The sequence below is a fragment of the Magnolia sinica genome, chromosome 8 (genome assembly GCF_029962835.1).
Source record: "Magnolia sinica isolate HGM2019 chromosome 8, MsV1, whole genome shotgun sequence".
Lineage (NCBI taxonomy): Eukaryota > Viridiplantae > Streptophyta > Magnoliopsida > Magnoliales > Magnoliaceae > Magnolia > Magnolia sinica.
In genome coordinates, this window is record NC_080580.1 from 81,602,527 (window position 1) to 81,629,798 (window position 27,272).

The following is a 27,272-nucleotide window of genomic DNA, read 5'->3' on the forward strand; positions in this document are numbered from 1 at the left end:
TGATTAATGGAATGCATGTTGTTTGTCTTTGGAATGGTGTTGTGCTGTGTTGTTGTTGTGTGGATGGATTATGTGACTTAGAATCTAACAGGTTGCATCCTTTGATTGAATGTAGGGATGCCTCCGAAGGGTTCGAAGACTTCGGCCCGTCTCTCTCTGATTGAGTCGCTTGCTGGGGTTCCTCCCTTGAGCGATAGCCAGTCAGATCCACAGGCGGGTCCATCTCGGGCCGGTGTTGGGTCGACACCTATGGCTCCTCCGGTCACACCCTCGGTTTCTGAGCCGAGCCATGCACCTTCTTATTCCACTGTTGATAGGTTTGAGCAGATGATGTTGTTGATGCGGCAGCAGAGCAGCAGCGGCAGCAGCGGCAGGAGTTCCTCTCCTCCATGGCCGGCATCTTTGCTCAGTCGGTGACTCCAACTGTTTCACCTATGCCTCCATCCGGGAGTGCCAGTGCCAGTGTTAGAGCGACACTTCTGAGCGATTCAGCGCTTGCGACCTCCTACTTTTGCGGGTTCTCATAGACCCGAGGAGGCCGAGTATTGGATTGACCGCATCTCTAAGATGTTGAGGCCGTTGCTCTGAGGTCGAGCAGGTTGAGCTTGCCACCTTCATGTTTGAGAAGGAGGCCGGTTTGTGGTGGGACAGTGTGCTTCGCCCTTGTCGAGGAGGACTTCGTGTGGTCGTGGCGGGCGTTTGAGGCGCGCTTCCACGAGAAGTATTTCCGGTTACGTATCGACATGAGAAGGAGAGTGAGTTCCTTCGCCTCCGCTAGGAAGGGTTGTTGGTTACGGAGTATGAGAACCGGTTTCGAGTTGGGGTGGTATGTTCCTTTGATCTGGGCGATCAACCGATGAGGATGCGGCGTTTTTATGAGGGATTGAGGACTGAGATCCGATCGAAGATTTCCTTGTGCTAGCATTTCTTCATATGCGAGTAGTGAGCATGTCCTTGCGAGCAGAGCGGGACGGAGATAGAGCGTCCGCATGCGAGCACCGATGGCCTCCTAGGCCGCGACCGGACTTTCATGGTGCACCTTTCCTCGGCAAGAGGCCGCGTGTTGATTCTCCTCCTAGGCGTTCGCGCCGCCGCTCAGCAGATGAGAGCTGATCTCTGAGATGTTCTTATTGTGGGAAGGTGGGGCACTTGGACCGTTTCGGTTTTCCCGTATGCGAGCAGGTGGTTTTACTCCACCGCAGAGGGTTAGCCGTCCGATGCCTCAGGTGATTTCTCCTCCTCCTCTTCGATCAGCGCCAGCTCATCCATCCTTCAGACCTGCAGGTCCTGGTTTCAGGCCACCTCAGCGGCCCATGGTTCCTCCGCCGAATCGTCAGCAGCAGGCTCGTGTTCATGCGCTTTCAGCTGAAGCGCCTATGTCTGACTTGGTGCCGAGGTCCTTTGAGGTGACAGCGCATATTGAAGGTATTCCCGTTTCTGTGTTAGTGGATACAGGGTCCACTACTTCTCTTATTTCTTATGCGGCAGTTAGGCGTTTGGGTTTGAGATCTGTTCCTATGCAAGGAGTGACGCTTACTACCGCTACGGGGATGTCCTCTGCTTTGGGCAAGCGTTGTATGGATTGTTTGGTCGATCTGGGAAGTGGATCGATCCGTGTTGATTTGCTAGTCGCACCGCTTTATCACTACGATGTTATTATGGGTATGGATTGGCTCACGAGGATGCGAGCTGAGATTGATTGTGAAGCGAGATCAGTGACGATCCATGGACCTGAGGGCGAGATTGTTACTTTCCCAGTTCAGGTCAGTTACCCTCTTCGTATTGATTTTTATTCTTCTCTGTTGGAGAGTTCGGCCGAATCGGCGTTGGTTAGTACGCCGGTAGTTCAGGAGTTTGAAGATGTGTTTGAGTCGATTCCTGGATTACCTCCTCAGCGTGAGATTGATTTTGCTATCGATCTTATGCCTGGTGCGGCGCCCATTTCTTTACCCACCTATCGGATGCCTCCGAGTGAAATGGAGGAGTTGAGGAAGCAGATAGATGGTTTGCTGGAATTGGGTTTTATTCGGCCCAGTGTGTCTCCTTGGGGAGCACCTGTTTTGTTTGTGAAGAAGAAGGATGGTTCCTTGCGATTGTGTATTGATTATCGCAGTTGAACTAAGGATCTATGAAGAATAAGTACCCTTTGCCCGTGATTGATGATCTGTTTGATCGTTGAAGGGGGCACGGTACTTTTCGAAGGTTGATCTGCAATCGGGGTATCACCAATTGCGCGTCAAGGATGGGGACGTGCGGAAGACCGACTAGCTCGGTCATTATGAGTTCCTTGTGATGTCGTTCGGTCGTACGGCCGTGTTCATGGATCCGATGAACAGGGTGTTTCCCGTTTTTGCTTCGATTCGTCATTGTCTTTATCGATGACATTTGATATACTCTGCCGCGCAGAGCACGAGGAGCACTTAAGAGCGGTTTTGGATACTCTTAGGAGGAATCAGCTTTTTGCGCAGTTCAAGAAGTGTGATTTCTGGAAAGAAGAAGTTAAGTTCCTGGGACATGTGGTGTCTAAGGAAGGGATAGCCGTCGACCTTGCCAAGGTAGTTGCAGTGCAAGACTGGAAGCAGCCTGGTTCAGTTATCTTGGCCTTGCAGGATATTATCGACGCTATAATCACGACATCTCGAAGATTGCCAGACCGTTGTCGCAGATGACACGGAAGGATTTGAAGTTTGCTTGGAGTGAGCAAAGGCGGAGTTAGCTTTTCAGAGTCAAGGACAAGTTGACGTCCGCCCCTGTGCTAGTATTGCGAGCAAGGGGTTAAGTATATTATATATACCGACGCCTCTCGCGTTGGTCTAGGTTGTGTCCTTATGCAGAAGGACGGGGTGATTGCTTATGCTTCGCGCCACTTAAGGAAACACGAAGAGAATTACCCTACGCACGACTTGGATGGCAGATGTCATCTTCGCATTAAAGCTTTGGAGACATTACCTCTATGGTGAGGAGTTCGAGCTCTTTTGCGACCACAAGAGCCTTAAGTATATTTTCACGCAGCGTGATTTGAATATGAGGCGCGCAGATGGATGGAAACATTGAAGGACTTCAAGTTCGATGTTTCTTACCATCCCTGGTAAGGCGAACCTTGTGGCGTATGCGTTGAGTCGCAAGAAGGCTTTGAAGTTTGCGCTCCGCCGATGATAGCAGAGTGGGAGATGTTGGAGTTCGTGCGCGATTTTGAGCGAAGCTTACGGTGGTTGAGCCGTATGAGGTTATCGCACACATTCGTGTACACTTATCGACGAGAGGATCGTTGCACCTGGTAGATGATGAGCTTTTGGTGAAGATGAGGCAAGCGGGTTGGTACAGATGAGAACTCCGACCGGAGTGTTAGTTCTGATGGGGGCTATTCGTGGCCGGTTATGTGTTCCTGACATCCCTGACTTGAGACGTGAGGTTCTCGAGTTAGCCCATAGTTCTAAACTTGCGATGCATCCAGGTAGCACGAAGATGTATCAGGATATGAAGAGGTCTTATTGGTGGGATAATATGAAGGTCCAGATTGCCGAATTTGTTTCTCGTTGTCTCACGTGCCAGCAGGTCAAGGCAGAGCATCGCCGACCTCCTAGGTTGTTGCAGCCCATGCCCATAGCTGAATGGAAATGGGATTTCATCTCTATGGATTTTATTTCTGGGTTGCCGAGGACGAGAAAGGGATTTGACTCTATTTGGGTGATCGTCGATCGATTAACGAAGTCGGCGCATTTCTTACCGATCCGAGTCACTTACTCTGCAGACGAGTTGGCTAGGTTGTATATCAAGGAGATAGTGCGTCTGCATGGAGTTCCCCTGGAGATTATGTCTGATAGAGACACGCGTTTTATATCTATCTTCTGGACTCGTATCCAGGAAGCAATGGGTGTGAAACTGAAGTTCAGCACCACGTTTCATCCGTAAACAGATGGGCAGACGGAGCACGTGAATCAAGTCCTGGAGGATATGTTGCGAGCTTGTGTTTTAGATTTCAAAGACAGTTGGGATGATTGTCTTCAGTACGCAGAGTTCGCGTATAATAATAGTTTCCAGGCGAGTATCGGTATGGCTCCCTATGAGGCGTTGTATGGTCGCCGTGCAGAGCACCACATTGTTGGGCGTAAATTGGTGAGCGTAGTTTGCTTGGCCCGAATTGGTGCAGTGACTTCAGAGAAGGTTGACATCATTCGACGTCGACTTATGACAGCGAGTAGACATAAGAGTTATGCCGATACGAGGCGTCGACCGCTTGAGTTTGTAGTGGGAGACCATGTTTTTCCTCAAGGTCTCTCCTATGAAGGGAGTTCTGCGGTTCGGTAAGAAGGAAGCCGACGCCGAGATTTATTGGTCCATTTCAAGTTTCGATCGAGTGGGAGCGGTAGCATACCGCCTTGCTTTGCCCACACCTTCTGCGGGCGTGCATAACGTATTTCATGTTTCTATGTCGAAGAAGTACGTTTCTAATCCTTCGCATATTATCAGTGGGAGGGAGCGTTGAGTGAGGATGCCACTTATGTATCGCGACCGACGCGTATTCTCGGTAGGAAGGAGCAAGTATTGCGTAGCAAGGTTATCCCTCTTGTGAAGGTGTTATGGACGCATCATGGTGTGGAAGAGGCTACTTGGGAATCTGAAGCTGAGGTCAGGAAGACCTACCCTCCGATCCTCGAGGATTATATGAAGGTATGAATTTCGAGGACGAAATTTTCTTTAAGGGGGTAGATTGTAACGACCTTGGAATTTTTGTGCTAATCTTTCCTTAAGTAGTTGTTTTGGGGTAATTAGCGCTTTACTCGATTGCTTGTGAAATTCGCATCAATCACTTTAAATTGTATCCGCATGGCTCTAAACGTGTAGATTAGTGAGCGCTACGTTACTTTGAAATCGGGATCCATCGCTAAATCCAGCTGGTCTCGGGAATTTTTGGAAGATCTGGATCGGACTGACCGCGCGTCGAAAGTCCGATGGCGATGATCTTAGTCAGTTGTCACCAAGTTGGGCTTGATCTTCACCTCGAAAATCAAGTCCATGTGATGTTCTCGGGTCGATTTGCTTGAGTTCTGAGTGAAGAGTGTGAGAACGGTTGGAATTTATTAAGCTTTTATGAAATTGAGTCGTCCGCTTGCGCGACGATTTTAAGCATTCGACCATTGGATTCTCGACCCAATTTCACCCTCTCGATCGGGATGGTTGGCCTGCATATCCTAGTGCTTGTGGACTCGATCGAGATTCCGTGACCGTTGAATTGAGTGTGGTCCGCCACGGCCGATCCAAGAGCCGGTCGGTATGAAATCTCAGCTTGACCTAGATCCATGGTCAATGAGCTTAAGTCCGACCTTTCGTGGTTATAGGCCCACCAGAAGTGCTTCGTTGGATCGAGAAAGGCGTGCTTTGGTTATAACCTAAGTATGCCTTGACCCTGGGGTTATTTCCATCATTTTAAGGCCTATATATAGTCCTTAAACCCTAGCTCTCATTTCCATAAGAATTTTCTCTAACCCTAGCTTGGAAAGAGAGTGGAAAAGAGAGAGAAAGTGAGAGAGATAAGTTGGTGAATCATCTTGATCCTTCCTTGTTCTTCTTCATCTTCGAACCTTCGCTTTGAATCGTTCTTCTGACGATTTTGAGTTCCTTTGGGGTAACTTAACCTAACCCTAACCTGTGTTAGAGCTTAGATTAGACTTGGTGTTGTTGTATCTCATTTCTATCCTTATTTTAGGGTACTCTAGCGCCGTTGACGAAGACAACTCGTCTAAATCAGCTCGGCGGTTCTTTCTTCGCTTAAGGTGCGAACTTTAAGTGTATAGGTTATGGTTTTCAAGGCTTTCAATCCCAGTTAGTGATTTATTCTTGCTATGGGTGAGATTTCACATGCCAAATGTTATGTTTACATTGCTTTCCTGATATGCATGTGCTATATTGAGATTTGTGTATTCTAAGTGTATTTATAAAGTACCGTATACGTATAAAATATGCACTTGTGTTTGCCATGATTAATTGTCATGTATGTATGCTAGATGCATGTATGACAACTCTTTGATAAAAGGAATTGTCTAAGTGCATGTATTTCAACATGCGTCATGTATGTTGTTCCATGTATGCTAAGTGTTTGTAGAAATGCATGAATGATCTAAGTGTAACTTATTACACTTGTTGCAGGCGTTGAGAAGTGATTCTCAATACTCCTATGGATGCGCATGTTTTCCTTTATGCAGTTACATTCCAAGTTATTTAAATTCAAGCATCTCCTATGCTTACATTTATGTTAAGTTGATATTCTTCAGATGTGTATGTACCATGATTTGAGTTGTTGATCCATTACTGCTTTACATTCCATATGAATATTTGTAGTTGTGTAAGGTGTTTGGGACTATGCCTTAGTCCAGGAAATCAGTAATTGACCCTATGAATCGTGGTTGAGATCGCTTTCGCCACGTAAGACGTATTAGACGAACCCGAGTCGTATTAGAGTTGTTGGCAGTGGTTTGGCCACGCGGAGTGTTTGCGCACTCTATGTCGCTCAATTCGACGTGCGCTCGTGCTAGTCGAGTTCGTCAAGTAACCCGATTGTCCGATGTATGTTAACCATGTATGGACGCTACTGCTTGAATCTAGGGTACCGAACTTACCAAAGTGAAATCCTAATAACCATGGTACTTGATCCGCTAAGACTCATGAGCCGACATGGTGGTATGGGACACCGTGGTCGAGCCGTCGGCCACGCTGGGTGACGAGCCTCCCGTAGTGACCAAAGTGAGCAACTAAACTCGTGAGCCGATTATGGTGGTATGGGACACTATATTCGTGCTGTCGGCCTACATTGATTGGTGACGAGCCCTTTGTAGTGACCTCGAGCATACCTGGATACCGCAAGGAGGTGACGAGCCGATCTGTGGTAGTAAAGGCATGAAAGGCGTACATTGATTGGTGACGAGCCCTTTGCTACGACCTCAAATATAAAAATCGTATGAGATGTCTAGGATTGACGACCTTAGTATGGATCACTGTTTGGATGGTGACATGAGGAAGGTATCTTAGCTTCCCAATCCTGTTGTGTGAAATGGACTAATAACAACTTGGTAATCATATCCATGCACCGCATTTGCATGTGCTTTGTAGATGTGGTGCACTTTGAGGCGATGTCATGCGTAACGTAAGATGAAGACGCTGAGGGTGTACGCGTGAGGGCACGCGTCATATTGCATTCATCCTTGCATTAGCAAGAGTACTTAGGATTTAATTACTTATCCTGCTTTATCATTACTGTTTGATTGAATTGATAACATGTTAACCAGTGCCTTATTGTTCCACTGAGTTGATCACTCACTCCCACGTTTCTGGGGCGGTGTTACACACCCACCAGACTCTGTCTTAGGCCCTGATTTTGCAGATGTGGATGCGACGGCTGAGGCAGAGCGGGAGCTGGATGACGACGAGGCTGCTTTCTCCTATATGCAGTTTTCAGACGGGTTCTAGCGAGCTTCGGTCTATTGCGCGGGATTCCTGGGATATTTTGGGGTTTGAAATGATGTAATTTGATACTTATAATTTTGTTAAATAACACTTTTACACGATCTGGTTGTATATGTAATTCAGGGATTTACACTTGTACACATTTTACTATAAGTCTTCCGCTTGCTTTATTCACTTGTCCCTGAATCATATCTGTGTTTTGGCTTAATCTATTCCATGTTTTATGCACTAATACAGCCAACATACATTCATCATTAAATATGTTGCATAAGTGATGTTTTGGAACTCGGGAGGTGAGCCGAGTTATGCTCGACCCCGAATTTCGGGCGTTACATTAGTAGTTCATTCCATTATCTGATTGGATTAGTTAAGGAGAGTCATAGATTCGAATTGTGACGACCTCGTGGGAACAATCTCGTAATACGTACCACTACATCCGATTCGTATACTTGCGAGTTTAAATATCATTTAAATCGTGTTGGTTTAAATATAACATCAATGGACGGTGTGGATAAACCACATACATTCACAAGTGGGCCCAACCGAGTTTACTCGATGTGATAAAACATACTGAGTAACTCAAGACGCAATCCGATTTCAGGTGATAGGATATTTTATATATATATATATATATATATATATATATATATATATATCAGGTATTAAGTCCAACAGGTTGGACTATAAGTTACGGTACAACTAGTAGATAACTTCCAACCTTTCATGTTTCTACAGCATCCAAACCATCCAATAGGTTGGCACCAACATGATGATCAGCTTATATGTAAATATTCCATATCGACTCATCAGGTGGACCACATTTATATTTTTCTATTTATCAATGGCTACACATTGTTCTCATGTGTGGCCCACCTGAGGAGCAGATAGGGTTGATTTCTGCACCAGATGAACCTCATGATGGTTCTAACTTCCAACCTAGTGGATCTGATTATCTGACTTAGGTTAGGGTTTGGAATCGTTCGGTTATGAACTTAGGGAAAAGAAATTAAAATAAAAAACAAAAAAGCATACCTGTCTTCTTCAAATCAAGGACGGTCGGACTTATTGCTGTGGGGTTCGAAGAAGAGAGGATCAAGGGACGACTGGACTTGTTGCTGTGGGATTAGAAGAAGAGAGGATCGTTCAACGGGTTGGGTAAAAAAGAAAGAGGGTAAAAATTCGTTCGATGGGTAGGGTAAGAAAAGAGGACACTACCAAAAAAATGAAAAAAGGCTACGGACCATTCAGGTTTTTAGCTATACGGATTAAAACCGTAGCTCTATTGCTACGGATTAAAACCGTAGCGAAAAATGATAAAATCGTAGTTAAAAGCTAATGCCACCACACCCCTATAAGGAACTCTACGAGGCCCATTAAAATGTGTATGCTCCATCTAATACGTCTATACATTTTGAAAGATCATTTTAGGGCAAGATCCTAAAAAAGGAAGTAGATCAAAGGCTCAAGTGGACCACACAATAGGAAACAGTGGAGATTATATACGTACCATTGATCGATGGTGTGGTTCAATTGGACCTTCAATTTGCCTAGATTTTTGTGCCATTCTTTATAATAAAAATTTACAAAATTAATGGACGAAGTGGATATATCAAATGCATCATGATGGACCCCATAAAGCTCCTGATCGGACCGTCCGTCCAGAACCTGTCAAACGTGTAAACGCGGAGGGGCCATGAAGGATGGCATAACAGCTATGACTAGTGGGATTTTAGCTGCGGTCTAAAACTGTAGCAGAAAAAATGCAGAATCTCGGCCCGTGCGCTGCCCTTTTTCTCCTTCCCCCTTAAACGAAACTTTCTAAAATTTCTCTCCCTCCACTCCGCGGAAAAGAACCCAAATCCGCGCGTCCCTTTTCTCTCTCGCTCCACCCCCCCTCTCCCACTCCCTCTCGACCCTAACCCCTACCTCCCTCTGTCGCTCCCTCTCCCTCACTCGTTCCCTCTCCCTCTCTCGTTCCCTCTCCCTCTCCCTCTCGACTACAACCCTTGAGTGACTCACCCCCTTCACCAGGGCGAAAATCCACCCCTGCGGCCCTCACCCTTCACCTCTTCTTCGTCTCTCCTCTCTGACCAGGTACCCATTTCTCTCACCATATATTCTAAGTTTGATTTTGAGTTTTTATTTCTAAATCTTTAAATACACAAATTAGGGTTTCGTTTCTTGTAAAATTTCTAATAGGAAAAGGGTTTAGGGTTCTGTAAAATCTGTAACAGGAGAAAATGGGAATTTTTTTTTTTTGCAAGGTATTTAATGATTTTTTTTTTGTATACTTAGGGCTTTCGATCTTCCTCTATTCAATTGATCCAGTGTCGATTGACATTTACAGGTCACTCTCTCTCTCTCTCTCTATTTCTCTCAATTGATCCAGTGTCGATTAACATTTAAGGATTTTCATTTCCTATAAAATTTGTACACTAGCCATTTACTTTGTGTCTATCAATGTTTATGATGATGGTTATTATTATTTTTGTAGCCACTTCTTAGAACAGTCAGCATTATGTTTTATACTTGGGTGACAGGATAACCTTTCTGCAATTGATATCTAATGATGATTTTTATGAGTACTATTGAAACATGGATTTCAGTTTTTGGGTTCTTGTTTGCATAGCAAGTGGAAAGATCGTATTCCTCTCATAACGACAGTCACTTAGGTTCTTGCGCCAAGATTCAAATTATGGAAAGCGTAATGATTGCTTAGTGGATTCCATCCTTTTCTTTGCTATCCAAACAATAAAAATTGTCACATCAAAGGAAAACTGTTTCTCTGTTCCATTGTTTGGCATGGAATGTCTATTATCCAAACATGGCCTTATATTTATGTCTGAGTCTGACAGCAAGCAACTTGGTCCCAAGTTTCATCTTGAAGGTTGGGCTTGGACAGATCCAGACCCTATACTTGCCCATTGACAGCCCTACTGAAAACTGTATAGAGAGCTAGATGATGCTTCAATCTGATTGCCTTTTCCACACTTGTTCAACATGAATATCTGAGCATAATAAGAAAAAAATGAACTAGCAGTTCATGGATGGCCAACCCATGACAATTCTCAAATTCTGCAAATTCTATGCACATCACTAACTACTCATTTCTTCATTCTGTAGACTCATTCCTCTGCATCATCTAAAATCTCCCATGCACATTCATAACCAGGACTTTTGCATTTCCAGAAACTAGAACTCACAATGACCTTTGAACTACTCATGTGACTGTTAAGAAGTCCAATTTTGCAGACCTTTCATCTCATTTCTTATTGTAAAATGTGCAAGAAATTCATTTGCTGATCACTGGTTCTGGGAGTCCATTGGTTGTCTTCTAGTCTATCTTTTTGTGCATTTTGTTCTGGGGACAAGGTCATCTGTTTGGAATAATTTGTGTCACTATCTCCCTCCCTCTCTTTCTCTCTCTGTATCTTTTATTAGTTTGTTAGAAACACTGCAAGTCACTGTAGGACAAGGTAGCAACATATCTCTCTAGTTTGTTGGTCCAACATGGTCATATGAAGGAACCTTGTATAAGGAAAGCTTTGAGCTGGTGTGCATTTGGTGTATTTTTTATATGTTGCTTCTGGAATGTTGGTTTCTTTAATTGGCAGTTTTGAGTTCTTCTCATGGTTCCCAATGCTATCAAGGCATATTTTCTTATGTGCTCTGCTATTTGTCACTGCTTAAGGTTGTTGGCTCTCTTCATATTCTAATTATTTGTGTCTAACCCTTTATATTTGGAAAACATAGCCATATACTAGGGTATACAAAAGGGCAAAAAACTGCAATGGGTAAGGCCTGAAGCTCAAGAAGGGTGTGATGTGTCAGATTGGTTCAACATTATGGTACTCCATCAAAACAGGTTAGACATTGTCTTTGAGAGTAACATAGAAGTTAGAACACATGAAAAAAAAAGTCTCCTCAACTTAAATTGATTCTTGATGAGTATTTTTCGTGAGTTGCTAGATGTTTTCAGTGGGAAATTAAATGCTTACCTGATTAGTTGCTGCTTATAATTGTACGTCTGTGCATTGCAGGATCAAGACAAATCCCAAAAACGCGATAAATGAACATTTCCTGCCATGATTCCTGGACTTCATAGTGTGGGGCATGAACATGAATGCCTCGTTGATCCACAGGTATTGCTGATAACATTTTTTTGTTATCTGTGGATTACTTCCTTCTTATTGCATCTTATTGAGGGTAGCTTCTGATTTCATAGGAAGTTCTTGGGATGGGCTTTCATATAACTCAACCAGGGTCGTCTGTTGCAACATCATTAATCGATGGGGAAGCAAAGCTTAAGCATGTCCTTCTTTTAGAAATTAAGGTTGTTTTGGTGAAGGAGCCTATTTCTTTTTACCTCCTTTCATATTTTTCGTCAATGGTCATACATGTGAAATACAGCTGGTGATTTCTATTTATAGGAGAATCAATATTGTCCAACTAAAATACCTTTGAAGTCAGTGAAGCCTTTTGAATATGCTAAGGTACAGAGTTTTGTGGAATTTGGTTTTCATATTTTTGAGTATTTTCATACCATGTCATGCTTTCTAAGCAGGTCATTTTAAAGGAGGAGGCAGACATTGAACCCAATGATCAATCATCTGTTCTTGAGCATTTGGACAAAGTTGTATGGATTTTTCTTTCCCACTTTCATTAAGACCTACAAAACCTCATACCTTGATGGCTACATACTAGTAACTGTATTTTAATAAGTTCAGACTGCTTCAGGTCAGAAATTTGATTGAGAAAGGTAGCAGAAAGGCTGTTAGTAGGTTCACACTGCTTCAAGCTAGTCTGTATTATCTAGTATTGAATTGAATTAAAATAACTAGTAGTTCAGTAAAGTGGAAACTATCTTTTGGAATATTTTATACAGAAAATAAACCTCTTTTTCTAGCCTTTCTTGGGTATGCTTGGTTATCATCTGATTCTTTTAGATTTCTTTTTCTAAGTTTATTTGAAATATGATTTATGAGAAAAATGCCAAGAGGATTCATCGAAGATGATTGAAGAGGATCTTCACAACATACATGCCAAATTGCCAATGTAAGCAAGAAATGAGTAAGGTTGACGTTGTTATTTTGGAACTTTTGTACTAAAGTTGAAACTTTTGAATCATGGAGGTAGGGTCAGCTTGTTACTTGATTCTTGTCAAGTGACATTTCTGCATATAAAACTAACAAATATGGAGATCCACGATAACTTAAATTTCCCAAGGCAATCTCATTGGGATTGCCTTAGGAAATAACATATGCGAATTGAATTGTTTGTGGTCATTTAAATGAAGAGGAAATAACAAAAATAATGGTATTTCTTGGCATGCACATGTACTAACACTTGAGTGCTTTATAGTGAACTCAGATATTTGCATTGAGAACCAGCTAGAATTTGCTGATTTACATTTTATCTCTGCATATTGGAAGCTTATGCATGGTCATAGGTTCCAAAGAACATTCCTGTTGGAAGGTATATCTTCAAATTATCAGTTCATCTCTTGTAATTGACAAGAATTTTGTTCTTTTAATTGGTTGGAAGTGTCTAATTTTTAATTGGTTGGTTATTTGTTCCCATGCAAACTAGTAAATGTACGCAGAATTCCACTTGTCATTTTGTTTTTTGCAAATGCCAAAGTGCTTCATTGTTGTATGAATCATCAAGTATCCAGTGCTAGGTGCTAATATCTTAGTTATCTCAGGTACGTAAGGCACATATGTTCATACATACATAAATTTGTAATTCATTGACAGGTAAAGAGAATTTTATTAAAAAGAACACCAATGGGCTATCATATTACAACATATCGAGTAAATATGAAACACCATTGCAGAAAGTAACTAATGGGCTGTGTAAGACCTGTATCCTAGTACGTACTGTTCCGTCGACTCCCGCGATCCTTCCCGTTGAAGTCCAGCAATCTGCGACGTATAATCAACGTTTGCGCATGACTCTAAGTCGTATTCTGTAGAATTGAGTCGGCTTAATCCGAGACTTGTACCATTGCAACCGCACCGTCGCCGCAATTCTAACGCCACGTCTTACATACCGATCAGATACCCTGGCAGGGAAATGTGGGCCGACCTTTATTTTGAAGAAAACGCCGCGTTCTACAACATGTCCCATCAATCAATCAATCAATCCATCAATCAATCACCTCATGTCAAGTACAAAGCAACCCATGCTTTCTTTCTCCATAAGTCAAGCAACCACCAAGTCAACTCTTTCTCACCCTCTCTCTTAAACAACCATACATGTCAAGTACACATCACACATCACTCACCCTTTCACCCATCACACCCATCCCTCACTTCTCTTATAACCCTTTCTCTCTCTCTCATTTCTCAACACAACTCCCAAGCTACCAAAAAAATGCACGTCCATGCATTCCAAGAGAGAAAATGACTTTGTGTGGCCCACCTTTCCCATCCCAAAAACCTTCATCCTAGCCATTCAACTCTCATCATCCTCCATCAAAGTGAAGCACAAGGAGACCGGCGTTCCAACGGACCGAGAAGATCGAACGGTGGGTGCTTCTATAGGTTAGATTGTCATGTTCTTATGATGGGCCAAGTGAGGCCTACCAATCGATGGTATGGATCTCTCTTTGTACCCTAAGATGTGGCCGATGGCCCACCTTGATTATCAATGTCATTTCATGATGGGGCCATTCTCCATGGACCCCATCATGATGTTTACTTTCTAGTTTAAAAAGGGGTCATCTAGACCTTCTATTTCGGTGGAGAAAGGATCTCCACCGTTGATTTTGATCGGTGGGCCCATATGAAATGGGACCCACTTGATGTATGTTATAGATTATGCAAGGGAGGGCCCATAGTGCCGGGGTCCCTCCATCATCACGTGTTTCTCTCTCTCTCTCTCTCCCCCTCTCTCTTTCATATTTTTGGTATGATGATGTGGCCGTGTGGCCCGCCCAGATGGACCCCACCCTAAGGCATGTATTTTTATCCAAGTCATCTATTGGTGGGGCCCACTTTATAAGCATTGTATCCACACCACCCATCATTTGGTGGCCCACGTGTGCAGCCCACTTGAAATGCACAACCGTCCAGCGTCCCTAGACGCTGGACGATTGAATGGAAAACACAAATTTAGCTTGGTGTAATGCATTTGGGGTGGGCCACTTATGTAGACCCCACCTTGATGCATGTTGTTAATCCACACCGTCCATTCCATTCTCTAGATCATTTTACCTGTTGAGCCGAAAAATGAAGCTGATCCGAGTATCTGGTGGGCCATAACATATAAAATAGTGATTTTCACCATTTAAATTCACCTTAACTTTTCTACATGCTGAAAGATGCCCAATATTGGGCTTGTTGGATTGGTTTTGGATTATAGAATCCATTGGGTGAGATGGATTCTTCCAATGTGGGCCCCATGTATGAAAAACTGTGAATTTCACGATTTCAAAAAAAAAAACAAATATGCAGCAGACGCTGCTGCTGCCGCCTGCGGCATGTAGGCGGGCGGACGACAGCAGACCCATGTTCCAGCTATGGGCCCCACCATGATGTGTGTTTTGTATATCCACACCGTCCATTTTGTAGACCCTTAGGGCAGTAGGCTGCCCTCTAAAAATCAGCCACATCCAAGCTCAGGTGGCCCACATCATAGGAAACAGTGGGGTTGAACCGTCTGCCATTGAAACCCATTTTTGGGTTCACAAAAGTTTTAAATCAATATGAAATTTGTTTTTACTCTTCATTCAGGTCTACGTGACCTTATGAACGGATTAGATGGCTTATAAACATTATGGCGGGCCCCACTGGGACCCACAATGATATATGTGTTTTATTCCCACCATGAGCCCACAGTGATGTATGCGTTCTATTCACATCGTCCATTACTGTGGACAGTGGTACCCACCTAAATGTATGTGTTTTATTAATGCCGTCCAACTGCTGGATGGCTAGTGGACCCCACCAAAATGTATGTGTTTTATACATGCCATCCAGCCATTTTAGCTGGTTGCTGGATGGCAGGGGGACCCCACCATGTGGTATATGTTTCATCCATGCCGTCCATCTATATGGGCCCACCCCACGTGTGGGCTGCACCTGATATATATATATATATATATATATATATATATATATATATATATATATACGTGTGTGTGTGTATATATATATGTATATATATATTATATTGTATATATTATATATATTATATATATCATTTATATATTATATTATATAATGTATACATGATGGTGGGCCTTTATGGCACCCACCATGATGCTTGTGTTGCATCCAAACTGTCCAACCATTTTGAAAGCTCATTTTACAGGCTTGAGACTAAAAATAAGATAGATCTATAATTCAAGTGGACCCCACCTTGGTATATATATAAGGCCCCAGTGATTAGGTTCATCTTGTCATATTTATGGCCCATTGTTGAGGCCCACCTTGTTGTGTATGAGGCTGTTGTTGAGGCCCATCTCGATATGAATGTAAAGCCTATGTTATGAGGCCCATCGTGATGTATTTCAAAGGCCCATGGGATATGGCCCATTGCAATGTACATAGGCCCATTGATGCGGCCCACTTGATTTATATAAGGCCCATATGATGTGGCCCATTTGATGTATCCAAGGCCCATGGGTTGAGGCCCAATGGGATGTCCTTAGGGTTCATTGCAATATGTGATTCCCCCATGCTTTATGTAATGATATTTATGGCGGGCCATGCCTAGGGAACAATGATGGTTTGACGTCCACATTGTAAGTGCAATGTTGGTTAAATGTCCGCATTGTAACTCTCCTTAAGGCCCATTGATAGGCCCATACTTGTTGATAATTCATCACTTTATAACATGCTTAGTATAGCTCCATGATTCATGCCCATACGCATCATATGTATGCTTGATATGAGGAATGTTTGATCATAACATAAGCCGTTGGGTTGAAACATTTACGGGACTCCTTATGAGACGGAGTTTTCCACATGATTGCGTGGTACATGAAGGATTGCTGCATGATTGTACGATGTGACTCATGCATCTCACATATGTGTAACTTGATCACTGCACGCCCTAGCGACATCAGGGCCGTAGCCTCTACGGGCATATCGTGGATGATCGTATCAGATACCGAAAATATTGGCTCTAGCATTGTGGGCACTTAGGATGTCCTTGGGTGAAAATCTCAGAACCTTTTTGGTACTAGGAGATGCTCCAACGTCTAGATCGAGTGGATACACGAGTGCCCTAGTGCCAAATATCAGGAGGCCGCGTCTCCCACTGTGTCGTGGTTGGTTGGAAGGGGGTGTGGCCTTATCCGCCCGAGTGAGGGGGCTATAAGCTAGGCTGAGTTTGACTAGCTCGCAAATGAGTCCGCTATCGACGAGCCGGGTAGGTATTGGCAGACTACTGGTCAGGCGGATAGTGTGGTCTCTTTTACTTGCTTGACTGTGTAGCTAGGGAGGAGGTAGTTAGTGTGAGGTGTATTAGACCCCGGTGATATCCAGAGAAGAACTGTACTGATATGTGTACTTGATGAGGACTAACATGCTTGCTTTGCATCTCGCATATGACATTTTCCTACATAGGCCTCGTATCGCATGGTATTGGTATGACCGATAGCAGTCATGCCTTGCATCACATAGCTTTGGTACAGCTGATAGCATTCATGGACTTACCGTATATTTTCACATTACTTTGATATTGTACACTTGGCGCTTGCCTTGCGTACACACTTACACCACCCTCTAAGCTTTTGTAAGCTTATGCACGACTGTTGTGTGCAGGTGTCGTTTGACAACAGCAGCGTTGAGGTAGAGTGTGCATCTGATCATTTTAGAGTTTTTTTTTATCACCCTATATTTCCCTTTCCGCATTGTACTTAAAGTTTTTGATATAGTGGATATGTGGTGATGTTGTTTTTGTGACTTGGTTATGCTTGTGGTTATGCTCTATTAAAAAAAATTCATACTGAAAATCCTCCTTGTAAGATCCCAGGATCGGAATCTAGCACATGAGTGTCGGGATCCGAGAATGGGGCACTACGGAGGCTGTCAATGCCGGATTCGGCGATCAAAAATTTTGTGAGCCCGGTTTCCGAGTTTGGGGCGTGACAGGCTGGCGTCCGGTCCAAAATCACTAGACAATAATAGGAAACATGGAAAAATATCATCTTCTTGATTGAACAGGGCTTCCGTAAGTATACTTACGACTTTTGATCTACTTCTATAGTGGTGATCTGCTTGTGTCAGTCAATTGGTAATGACATGACACAGTGTATTTCTTCTGTTCTATCTTATAAGCATCTAGAAGGAATCTAAAGATGAAAATTTTGTTGGCTTCATTATGTATTCAACAATGTGGTTAGAACTCAATTCTAAAGGAAGCAAGTTTCAAGTGGGATGATCGATAGAGCATGATTTAGTGGAGCAACTTTTTAATGATTGATGTGACATTGTTCTTGGACATGCACATCTAGCTTGTAACCTTCATGCAATTGAAACTGAAATCTCGGCATGGAGAAAGACATCCAATTGCACACTTCTTCCATTGATATGGATTGAAGAAGATGGCCCTTAGCAACATGTTGACTAGGAAATAAGTCTCGACCTCCTTGGCATTCTTTATAAATTATTATCAGACAATTTAATAAATATGTATAATAAATTCATATAGCATAAGTAGTATAAAACATAATGTGTAACAACAATTGAGGATGTGTGCTTTGCTGGTTAGGAGTTCTGCTTAGTTAAAGGGAAGATGGGGTTCAATTCTTGCTCTTTGCTTATTATTATTATTATTATTATTATTTTTTATAAAACCAAATAGAGAGCCACAGCGAGTCGCATTGAGTTACTCCTACTACTTGGTTTCCTGATGACTTGGCTAGAAATTTTGTTGAGTCGAGTTGACTTGGCTGAATTTTGGGTTGATTTGGCAAATTTTAGAACTATGATTTCATCTGCAGCTGCTACTCATATGTCATCTCTTTGTACTTGTGATTTGATGGATTCATAGATTTCCTGTGTGTTATGAATAGTTGGCACTTTCTTGCAGATTTTGGTACCAATTTCCAATGGCTCAGTGGTGATGGAAGTTGTTATGATATTTGATATTCTGCAGAGAGCAAAGGCAAATGTGGTGGTAGCATCTATCGAAGATAAATTAGAAATTGTGGTAGCTAGAAAAGTGAAACTAGTGGCTGATATGCTCCTCAAGGAGGCTGACAAGCTGCAATATGACCTTATTGTTTTGTTGGTAAGTCATGAAGACCATACAGTTTGAGACATATTGCAGATCCACACTTTTAAGGAGTGGAAACTATTGAGCATTCTATTAGTAAGGCTTGCATTCTTTCATATCCTATGCTTGCTTGCTTGGTTTTAGGAGGATTTGAGTTCTGAATCATTATTCTTTGCTGCTGATTTTTTTTTTCCATTCCTTTTCCAGAACAACCATATGATCTTGATCAAAGGCTGTTCCACTAGCGATGGAAACTGCATCTGCTTCAGGAACTTGCAGGGATCATCAAGCTTTCAGCACCATCTAGTTTCAGTCTATTTGAAAGCTGAAAATTCATATGGATTTCAATGGATTTCACTTAATGAAACTGAGATTACTCCCTACAGGTGAAGTTCTTGTTTTTATCATGTTGTTTACACACCCTGAACACACCCACAGTCCAAAATACAAGTTGAATCTCAAATAAACAACGTGGTAGACTTTAGGAAGGTTTTAATGGTGGGCGTAACTCTCCCCATTGTTTTCTATGTTGGGATCTATTACTGTTGTGGATCTGCCTCTTTCTTTGTCTCGTGCCATGAAATAATATTCTTTTTTATGTCATCTCGTCGTCGTCTTTCTTTGTCTCAACCATGTGCAGTAAGCTTTCAGATCAAAGCGAAGCTGAGAATAGGGTATTAGTTGATGGCGAATTGATAACTAGTAGAGGCACATCCATGGAGTTCTCGCTTGCGATTGTTGAGAAGTTATTTAGCTGCGAGAAGGCATTGGATCTTGCTGTCAATGAGAACTTTAAATAGACATAACTATTATGTTGGCATTGTACTTTTGTGAATGGATTGAAATGAATGATCGTATTTGATTGAATAAATGAATGATTGTGTTTGATTGAATGAATGATTTAGCCATGAAGTATTTATCTATATTAGCTTATATGAGTTGATCTATTAGGGCATGTACTACAATGGTAAGTGACATCATTATTATATTTTCTTAATTTTTTTTAAAAATAGGCATTAGTTACGACTATTAACCATAGCCCTTTATCTGGAAACCGTTGTTGTTGCTGATTTCAGCCTATTGCTACGGTCCTCTCCATACTTTTAGCTACTGATATAATCCGTAGCTAAATACACTTTAGAGCTACAGAAGCTATGGCTACAGATTTAATCCGTACCCATTGTTTATATGGCTACGGATTTAATCCGTACCCATAGCTTTAAGACCTATGGCTACGGTACCAATGGCTACGGTTGTGCTACGGACTCTAACCGTAGCCATAGGCTTTTATCTACGATTTTTATCCATAGCCTTTGCCCAGTTTTTTAGTAGTGGGGGTAAAAGTATTAGGGTAAAAAATTTAAAAGTTATATATACAGGAAGTACCCATTTCGGATCGGGTAGGATCGGTTCAGGTCAGATTCATTCGGTTCGAGTTTCGGGTCGGATCGGTCCGGATGGACTACGATCCGATATCGATCCGAAAGATGATCGGATTTGATTGATCCTACTCGATCTGCACCGATCTAGCCGTCGGTTCTGTTCTGATCGGGTCGGATCCACCGGATCAGGTCAAGAATGCCCAGCACTAAATTCGACAATCATCAACCTATCCAATTGTCATTTTTATCAAATCGTACCATCCATGATAAAGATGTTATTCTAGATGGTCCCAGGACCGTTGATCTGGATGCTTGTGATTTGAGATGATTGCCCAATAGACAAAAAGGGCGAATTCCCTACAAATGTTTATAGATGGGCCCAGATCGTCGATCTTGATGTATGATATCCAAGAGATTACCCTTGAAATCTCGGATGGGCTGAACTGGGTTGGGTTCATGCTAGATCACCTCATCTAGGCTGCTTGCACAGAAGAAGGTGGCCAGGCTTGGGCCAACCTCTAATCTAGGCCTTGCTTAATCATCATTGGCCGAGCTTGGGCCTATTGATTTTGGATGTCACTGGCTTGGACCAGACTCAGCCGTACATTTTGCTTTGCTGGCTAGGCCGATAAACATTGAGCCGACCGAAACCAAGGTCATTGACAATCCTAAGAAAGTCCCCACATCTCCCCAACCAGTTCTCCAGGTCATATATATATATATATATATATATATATATATATAGATATATGGGAAAAGATACTATGGGCTCGACCGCATAGTACCTTTCCATGAGATCAAGTGCTAGCAAACACACTAGTGGATGTTGAAAATTCCTAACCAATGGTGAGATTTTATAGGATGGAAAAAGAAAATTGATGAAATCGGTTATTAAAATATGACTCTGTATATTTCCTGCAAAAGACTTTAGCATGAAGTACTATTATGAAAACCTAAGTGGGGCCTACGGTGGGATTTTTTGAGAAATCCACCTCGTCCATCCGTTTTTCTATATCATTTAAGGGGTTGAGCCTAAAATTGAACCAAATCTAAGTCTCATGTTGATCATATCACATGAAACAATGGGAATAACGATTTCAACCATTGAAATCTTGCTAGGCCCCGCAGTGATGTTTATTTGTCATCCAATCTGATTATAAGATCATATAAACATGGATGGAGAGAAAAAACAAATATAAGCTTGATTCAAAACTTCCGTGGCCCCAAGAATTTTTCAACCGTAGATGTTCAATTCAATTGTTTCATGTGGTGTGGTAAAATGGATGTACGGAGTGGATCAGATACATAAATCATGGCAGACTTCACAGAGTTTACTCAATACGCTAAGCGTAGTGAGTTACTCACTACGCAATCTGCTTTCGGAGAAATTGATTACTATAAATGCCACCTTTTACCCAGCGTCTTTTCTAAACCCTCCAAAACTTGCTTTCCGAATATAAATCAAAGCTGTACTGATAGAAAATTGAAGACAAAATACCCCTACTTTTCAAAGTTGTACGAATCTAAAGAAGCAATGACTATGCTACATAACGTGACGGTTATAATCCGTAGCCATAGATCTCTTTTTCTGGTATTGGACAGTGCCACCGTGATATCTACGGTGCCACCGTGGACAAGACAGAGTTCCACGGTAGCACCGTGAATGCAAGGGTATTTTTGAGTATATATGGCTACAAACCTATTGAAGCAATGACTACGGTTATAAATTGAGCGGGGCAAACTGGAAATTGAGCGGGGCAAACTATAAATTGAGCGGGCAAACTAAAAATTGAGTGGGGAAAACTAGAATTAAGCGCGGCAAATTGAAAATTAAGCAGGGCAAACTAAAAATTGAGTAGGACAAACTAAAAATTGAGCGAGGCAAACTGAAAATTAAGCGGGGCAAACTGGAAATTGAACGAGGCAAACTCAAAATTGAGTGGGCAAACTAGAAATTGAGCAGGGCAAACTAGAAATTGAGCGGGGAAAACTGGAAATTGAAAAGGGCAAACTGAAGATTGAGCGGGGCAAGCTCACTCAATTTCCTCTTTGCCTCACTCAATTTTCAGTTTGCTCATTGAATTTCCAGTTTGCTTCGCTCAATTCCAAGTTAGCATCGCTCAATTTCTAGTTTGCCTTGCTAAATTTCCACCTTTGTGGATTCAAAATAGTTATCCCCTTGGGGCATGTTTGGTCCATTGATTTGAATGGTATTGAATTGTGTTAGATGGGATTAACACCATTATGGCACAATGATTGCATGTTTAGAAATACTATGGTATTGTAGCCATCCAAACCCATGTTTGGGATAAAAATTTTGTTACTGGAAAACATCGGATTAAGTAAAATCATGTTTGGTGGACCATGAAATTGTAATTAACGGACCAAATTCACAATGAATGTTGTTCACTTGTACACATATATAACTAAAATGTCACATGTAAACGGTGTATATGGATGAATGACATAGATAAATGCATGCATCAATGTGGGGCCCACATGTGTAATGGATTTCAAAATCCATGGAAATCCTGTGTGGACCAAATGCAATTCCATGGGACTAAATGCAATTCCATCCCAACAAATCTCAACCTTTCCCATCCTTTCCAAATGATGGATGGAATTGCACGGGATCAAATACAATTCTATACCACTTAATCCCATCTAATACCCTGCGCCAAATGCCCCCTTGAGGAAGATGGGTTTAGGGAATGAGGGGTTTTGAGGGAATTGGGTTTAAAAGGAAGAATTTTAGTAAATAGAGGGCTAAAGATGAAGAGTATTTAGGAAAATGGGATTTGGTGGGGAGGATTGGATGTAGGGAATGGGCTTAGAGGGTGGTTTTTGGGTTTTGAGGGAGAGAAATTAGGAAATTTTTGAAATGGGGGTGTTTGAGGGCTTAAAAAAAGGGCTAAAAGGGAGCCCTACACATGTTTAGAGGGCCCCACAGAATTCAGGCCTTGGCGGGGTCGCGCTGAATTGGCGATGGCCCTATTGCTCACCATGGATACGCTACCTATGGCTACGATTGTAATCCATAGCCATAGGTCTATGGCTAGGGCAATGTGGCCAAGCTAAATACAAGGGTATTTTCGTCTAAAAATTGTGTGTTTGTACATAATGGTTTGGTTTTGGAAAGTAAAGTTTGGGAGCATTTGGAAAAGATGCTGGGTAGAAGATGGGATTTACGGTGGTCAATTTCTCTCTGCTTCTGTCAAACAGGACCAGTTCCGGAAACGAATTGGCTAATCCCCTGCCACCAGCTAATGGAGGGTGGTCGGTGCTCAGTGGGCCCCACAATGATGTATGTGTTTCATCCATGTTGTCCATTTATTTTTCCAGATCATTTTCATGTATGAGACCAAAAATAAGGTATATCCCAATCTCAAGTGGACCACATTACAGGAAACAGTGTTGATGAACGTCGACCATTAAAATTTTTTTGGGAGCCAAAAAAGTTTTGGATCAAGATGATATTTGATTTTTCACTTCATCTATGTCTGTATAACCTAATTAATATATTAGATGTCAAATAAATAGTACGGTGGGCCTTAGGAGGATTTTAAAGGTGGATATCCAATCACTATTGTTTTCTTGTGGTGTGGTCCACCTGAGATTTATATCCCTTTCATTTTTGGGATAAATCCATAACATGATATGTAAAAAATGGATGAACGACATGGATGAAACACATATGGTGGGGCCCATAAAGCACCGACCACCACCACCGGGCTAGTGGCAGGGGGAGTATCCAATCTGTTTCTGCCCGTTCCCTATTGATGCAAAAGAAAGAGGACGCAGATTATGTCCTACCCCCTCCATGGGGCCCAACGTGATGTAAGTGTTTTATCCACGTCATTCATCGCTTTTCTCAGATCATTTTAAGGTATGATCCTAAAAATGAAGCAGGTACATAGCTCCAGTGGACCACACCAAAGGAAGCTACACTGATAATGACACTCACCGTCGAAACCTTTTTAAGGGTCCCTGTGATGTTTTTTTTACCATCCAACCTATTTAAAAGGTCATGTAGACGAGGATGAAGTGAAAAAAAAAAATTGCTCAGGTCGCTCTTCTAGGCATCATGTCCTACAGGAAGGAACAAGGCCTATCAGCCTTGAGAATTCTCGAAGGCATAAACGTTAAGGGTCTATGTCGGAAAATCACCAAGTCATTCGGACTCGGAACCTATTCATTCATAGTAGATATGTGATATGATCCTCAGGTATTCCCAAGTTATGCTCTGATACTAACTTTTTTCACACCCCAAACTCAGAAAACGGGCTCACAAAATTTTCAATCACCGAATTCGGCGTCGACAGCCTCCGTAGTGCCCCATTCTTTGATTCTGGCACTCACATGCCAGATTCCAATCCTGGAATTCTACAAGGAGGATTTTCAGTATGATTTTTTTTTGTAATGGAGCATAACCACAAGCATAACCAAGTCACAAAACAATATCACCACATATCCACTATATCAAAAACTTTAAGTATAATGCGGAAAAGAAAATACAAGGTGATCAAAAACTCTAAAATAATTCGACACGCGCTCCTGCCTCAGCGTTGCTGCGATCCAACGACACTTGCATGCAACGGTCATGCATAAGCTTACAAAAGCTTAGAGGGTGGTGCAAGTATGTGCGAATGGCAAGTGCCAAGTATATAATATCAGAGTAATGCGGAAGTATGCGGGTAAGTCCATGAATGCTATCAGCTATACCAAAACTATGTGATGCAAGACATGAATGCTATCGGCCATACCAAGGCCATGCGATGTGAGGCCTATGTAGCCAAATGTCATATGCGAGATGCAAAGCAAGCATGCCAGTCCTCATCAAGTACACATATCAGTACAGTTCCTCTTTGGATATCACCAGGGTCTAATACGCTTCACACTGACTGCCTCCTCCCTAGCTGCACAGCTAAGCAAGCGGAATAGACCTCACTATCCGCCTGACCAGTAGTCTACCAATACCTACCTGACTCATCGATAGCGGACTCATTTATGAGCTGGTCAAACTTAGCCTGGCTTATAACCCCCTCACTCGGGCAGATAAGGCCACATCCCCTTCCAACTAACCATGACAAACTGGAAGACGCGGCCTACTGGTATTCGGCACTCGGGTGCTCATGTATCCACTCGGTCTAGACGTTGGAGCAACTCTTGGTACTAAAAAGGTTTTGGGACTTTCACCCAAGGACATCCTAAGTACCCATAGTGCTAGAACCAAGTATTTTCGGTATCCGATATAGCTATCCACAATGTGCCTGTGGAGCCACGACCCTAATGTCGTTAGGGCGTACAATGATCATGACACAAAATGCGAGATGCATGAATCACACCGTCAAATCATGCAGCAATCCAGCGTGTAGCACGCGATCATGTGGGGCACTCCGTCTCATAAGGAGTCCCGAAATGTCTCAGCCTAACCGGCTTATGCTATGATCAAACATTCCTTATATCAAGCATACAAATGATGCGAATGGTCATGAATCATGGTGCTATACTAAGCATGTTATAAAGTGATGAACTGTCCTTGCAACATAGATGGGCCTGGACAGCCTACACACAACAAGTACGGGCCTATCAATGGGCCCTAGGGAGAGTTAAAATGCAGACATTTAACTAACATTATTCTTACAATGTGGACATCAAACCAACATTGCTCCCAAGGCATGACCCGCCATAAAACATCATCACACAAACCATGGGGAATTACACATTGCAATGGACCTATATACATCTTATTAGGCCTCGACCCATAGGCCTCAGATACATCAAATGGGCCGCCTTATATGGACTTTATATAAATCAAGTGGGCCGCATCAATGGGCCTTATGTACATTGTAATGGGCCATATCCCATGGGCCTTTGAATACATCATAATGGGCCTCATAACATGGGCCTTATGTATATCAGATGGGCCACACCAATGGCGACAAATACATCAATATGTATATAATACACACACACACACACATACACATGAATCATCTTAAAAGATCAACTGGACCACTCTCCAAATAATAGTGGTAACAATGATTTCGACCATTAAAATTCTCAAGGCCCACTATAACATTTATTTTCTATCCAATCTGGCCATAAGGTCACACAGACTTGGATTAAGAGGAAACAAATTTCCTAATGATCCAAAACTTATGTGAAACAAAAGGTTTCAATGGCAGACACTCAATCCCCACTACTTTTTGCTATGTGGTCCATTTGATCCTAGATCTGCCTCATTTTTAGTCTCAAGCCTAAAGGATAAGTTGGCCAAATGGTTGGATGGTTTGCATGCAGCACATGCATCATGGTGGGTCCCATAAGGATGGACGGTTTTGGATGAAGCACATACTTCAAAGTGGGCCCCCTGGCCGTCCAGCACACGCCAGAGTGGGCTCCACCGTCCTCCTGGGCGGTGTGAATAAAACTCATACATTACTGTGGGTTTCACCGTCCACCTAGAAGGTGTGAATAAAACACATACATCATTGTGGGTCCCATGTGGGGCCCACCATAATGCTTATTTGCCGTCCAACCTGTTGATAAGGTCATACGTACCTGGAATGAAGAGGAAAAACAAATTTCATATGACCCAAAACTTCTGTGAACTAAAAAATGGGTTCTAAGGGCAGCCATTCAATCACCATTGTTTCCTATGATGTGGGCCACCTGAGCTTTAGATGAGGCTGATATTTAGAGGGCGGCCCACTGCCCTAAGGGCCTACAGAATGGACGGTGTGGATTCTCAAAACACATCACGGTGGGGCCCACTTTTGGGGACCCACGGTCGGCTAGGGACCGTCCCAGCACAGCAGCGCCTGCTGCTCAGACAGCGGCAGCAGGTGCTGCCTACCTTTTTTTTTTGAAAATTTTGGTTTTTCCATGATTTTTCACATGTGGGGCCCGTATTAAGTGAATCCACCCCAGCTAATGGATTCTACAGTCCATAACCCATCTATCAAGCCCAATATTGGGCATCTTTCAGTGTGTAGAAAAATTAAGGTGAATTTAAACGGTGAAAATCACTGTTTTCAAAGGTGTGGCCCACTAGAAAGTTGGATTAGTTTCATTTTTCAGCTCAACACCTAAAATGAGTTGGTAAATAGGATGGGCGGCGTGGATTGAATCCATACATCCATGTAGGGCCTATACCAATGGCTCACTCATATGCTTAAGAATCAAGCTAACATTTGT

General features: G+C 42.5%; 1 protein-coding gene across 3 annotated transcripts; it reads left to right on the forward strand.

Moving 5' to 3' along the window:
* Positions 1-9,411: 9,411 nt before the first annotated feature.
* Positions 9,412-12,253, forward strand: LOC131254090 (double-strand break repair protein MRE11-like). Of its 3 annotated transcripts, XM_058255110.1 has the most exons (5): positions 11,173-11,326; positions 11,502-11,603; positions 11,687-11,794; positions 11,892-11,954; positions 12,026-12,253. In XM_058255110.1, exons 2-5 carry the CDS (start codon positions 11,547-11,549, stop codon positions 12,125-12,127), a joined length of 330 nt encoding a protein of 109 aa, XP_058111093.1. In that variant the 5' UTR covers positions 11,173-11,326; positions 11,502-11,546; the 3' UTR covers positions 12,128-12,253. The 3 variants fall into 3 exon arrangements, 1 of the variants encoding a protein (XP_058111093.1); XR_009175492.1 differs by lacking the exons at positions 11,173-11,326; positions 11,892-11,954; positions 12,026-12,253 and adding exons at positions 9,412-9,555; positions 9,757-9,808 and having other exon boundaries at positions 11,687-11,885; XR_009175491.1 differs by lacking the exons at positions 11,687-11,794; positions 11,892-11,954.
* Positions 12,254-27,272: the final 15,019 nt, after the last annotated feature.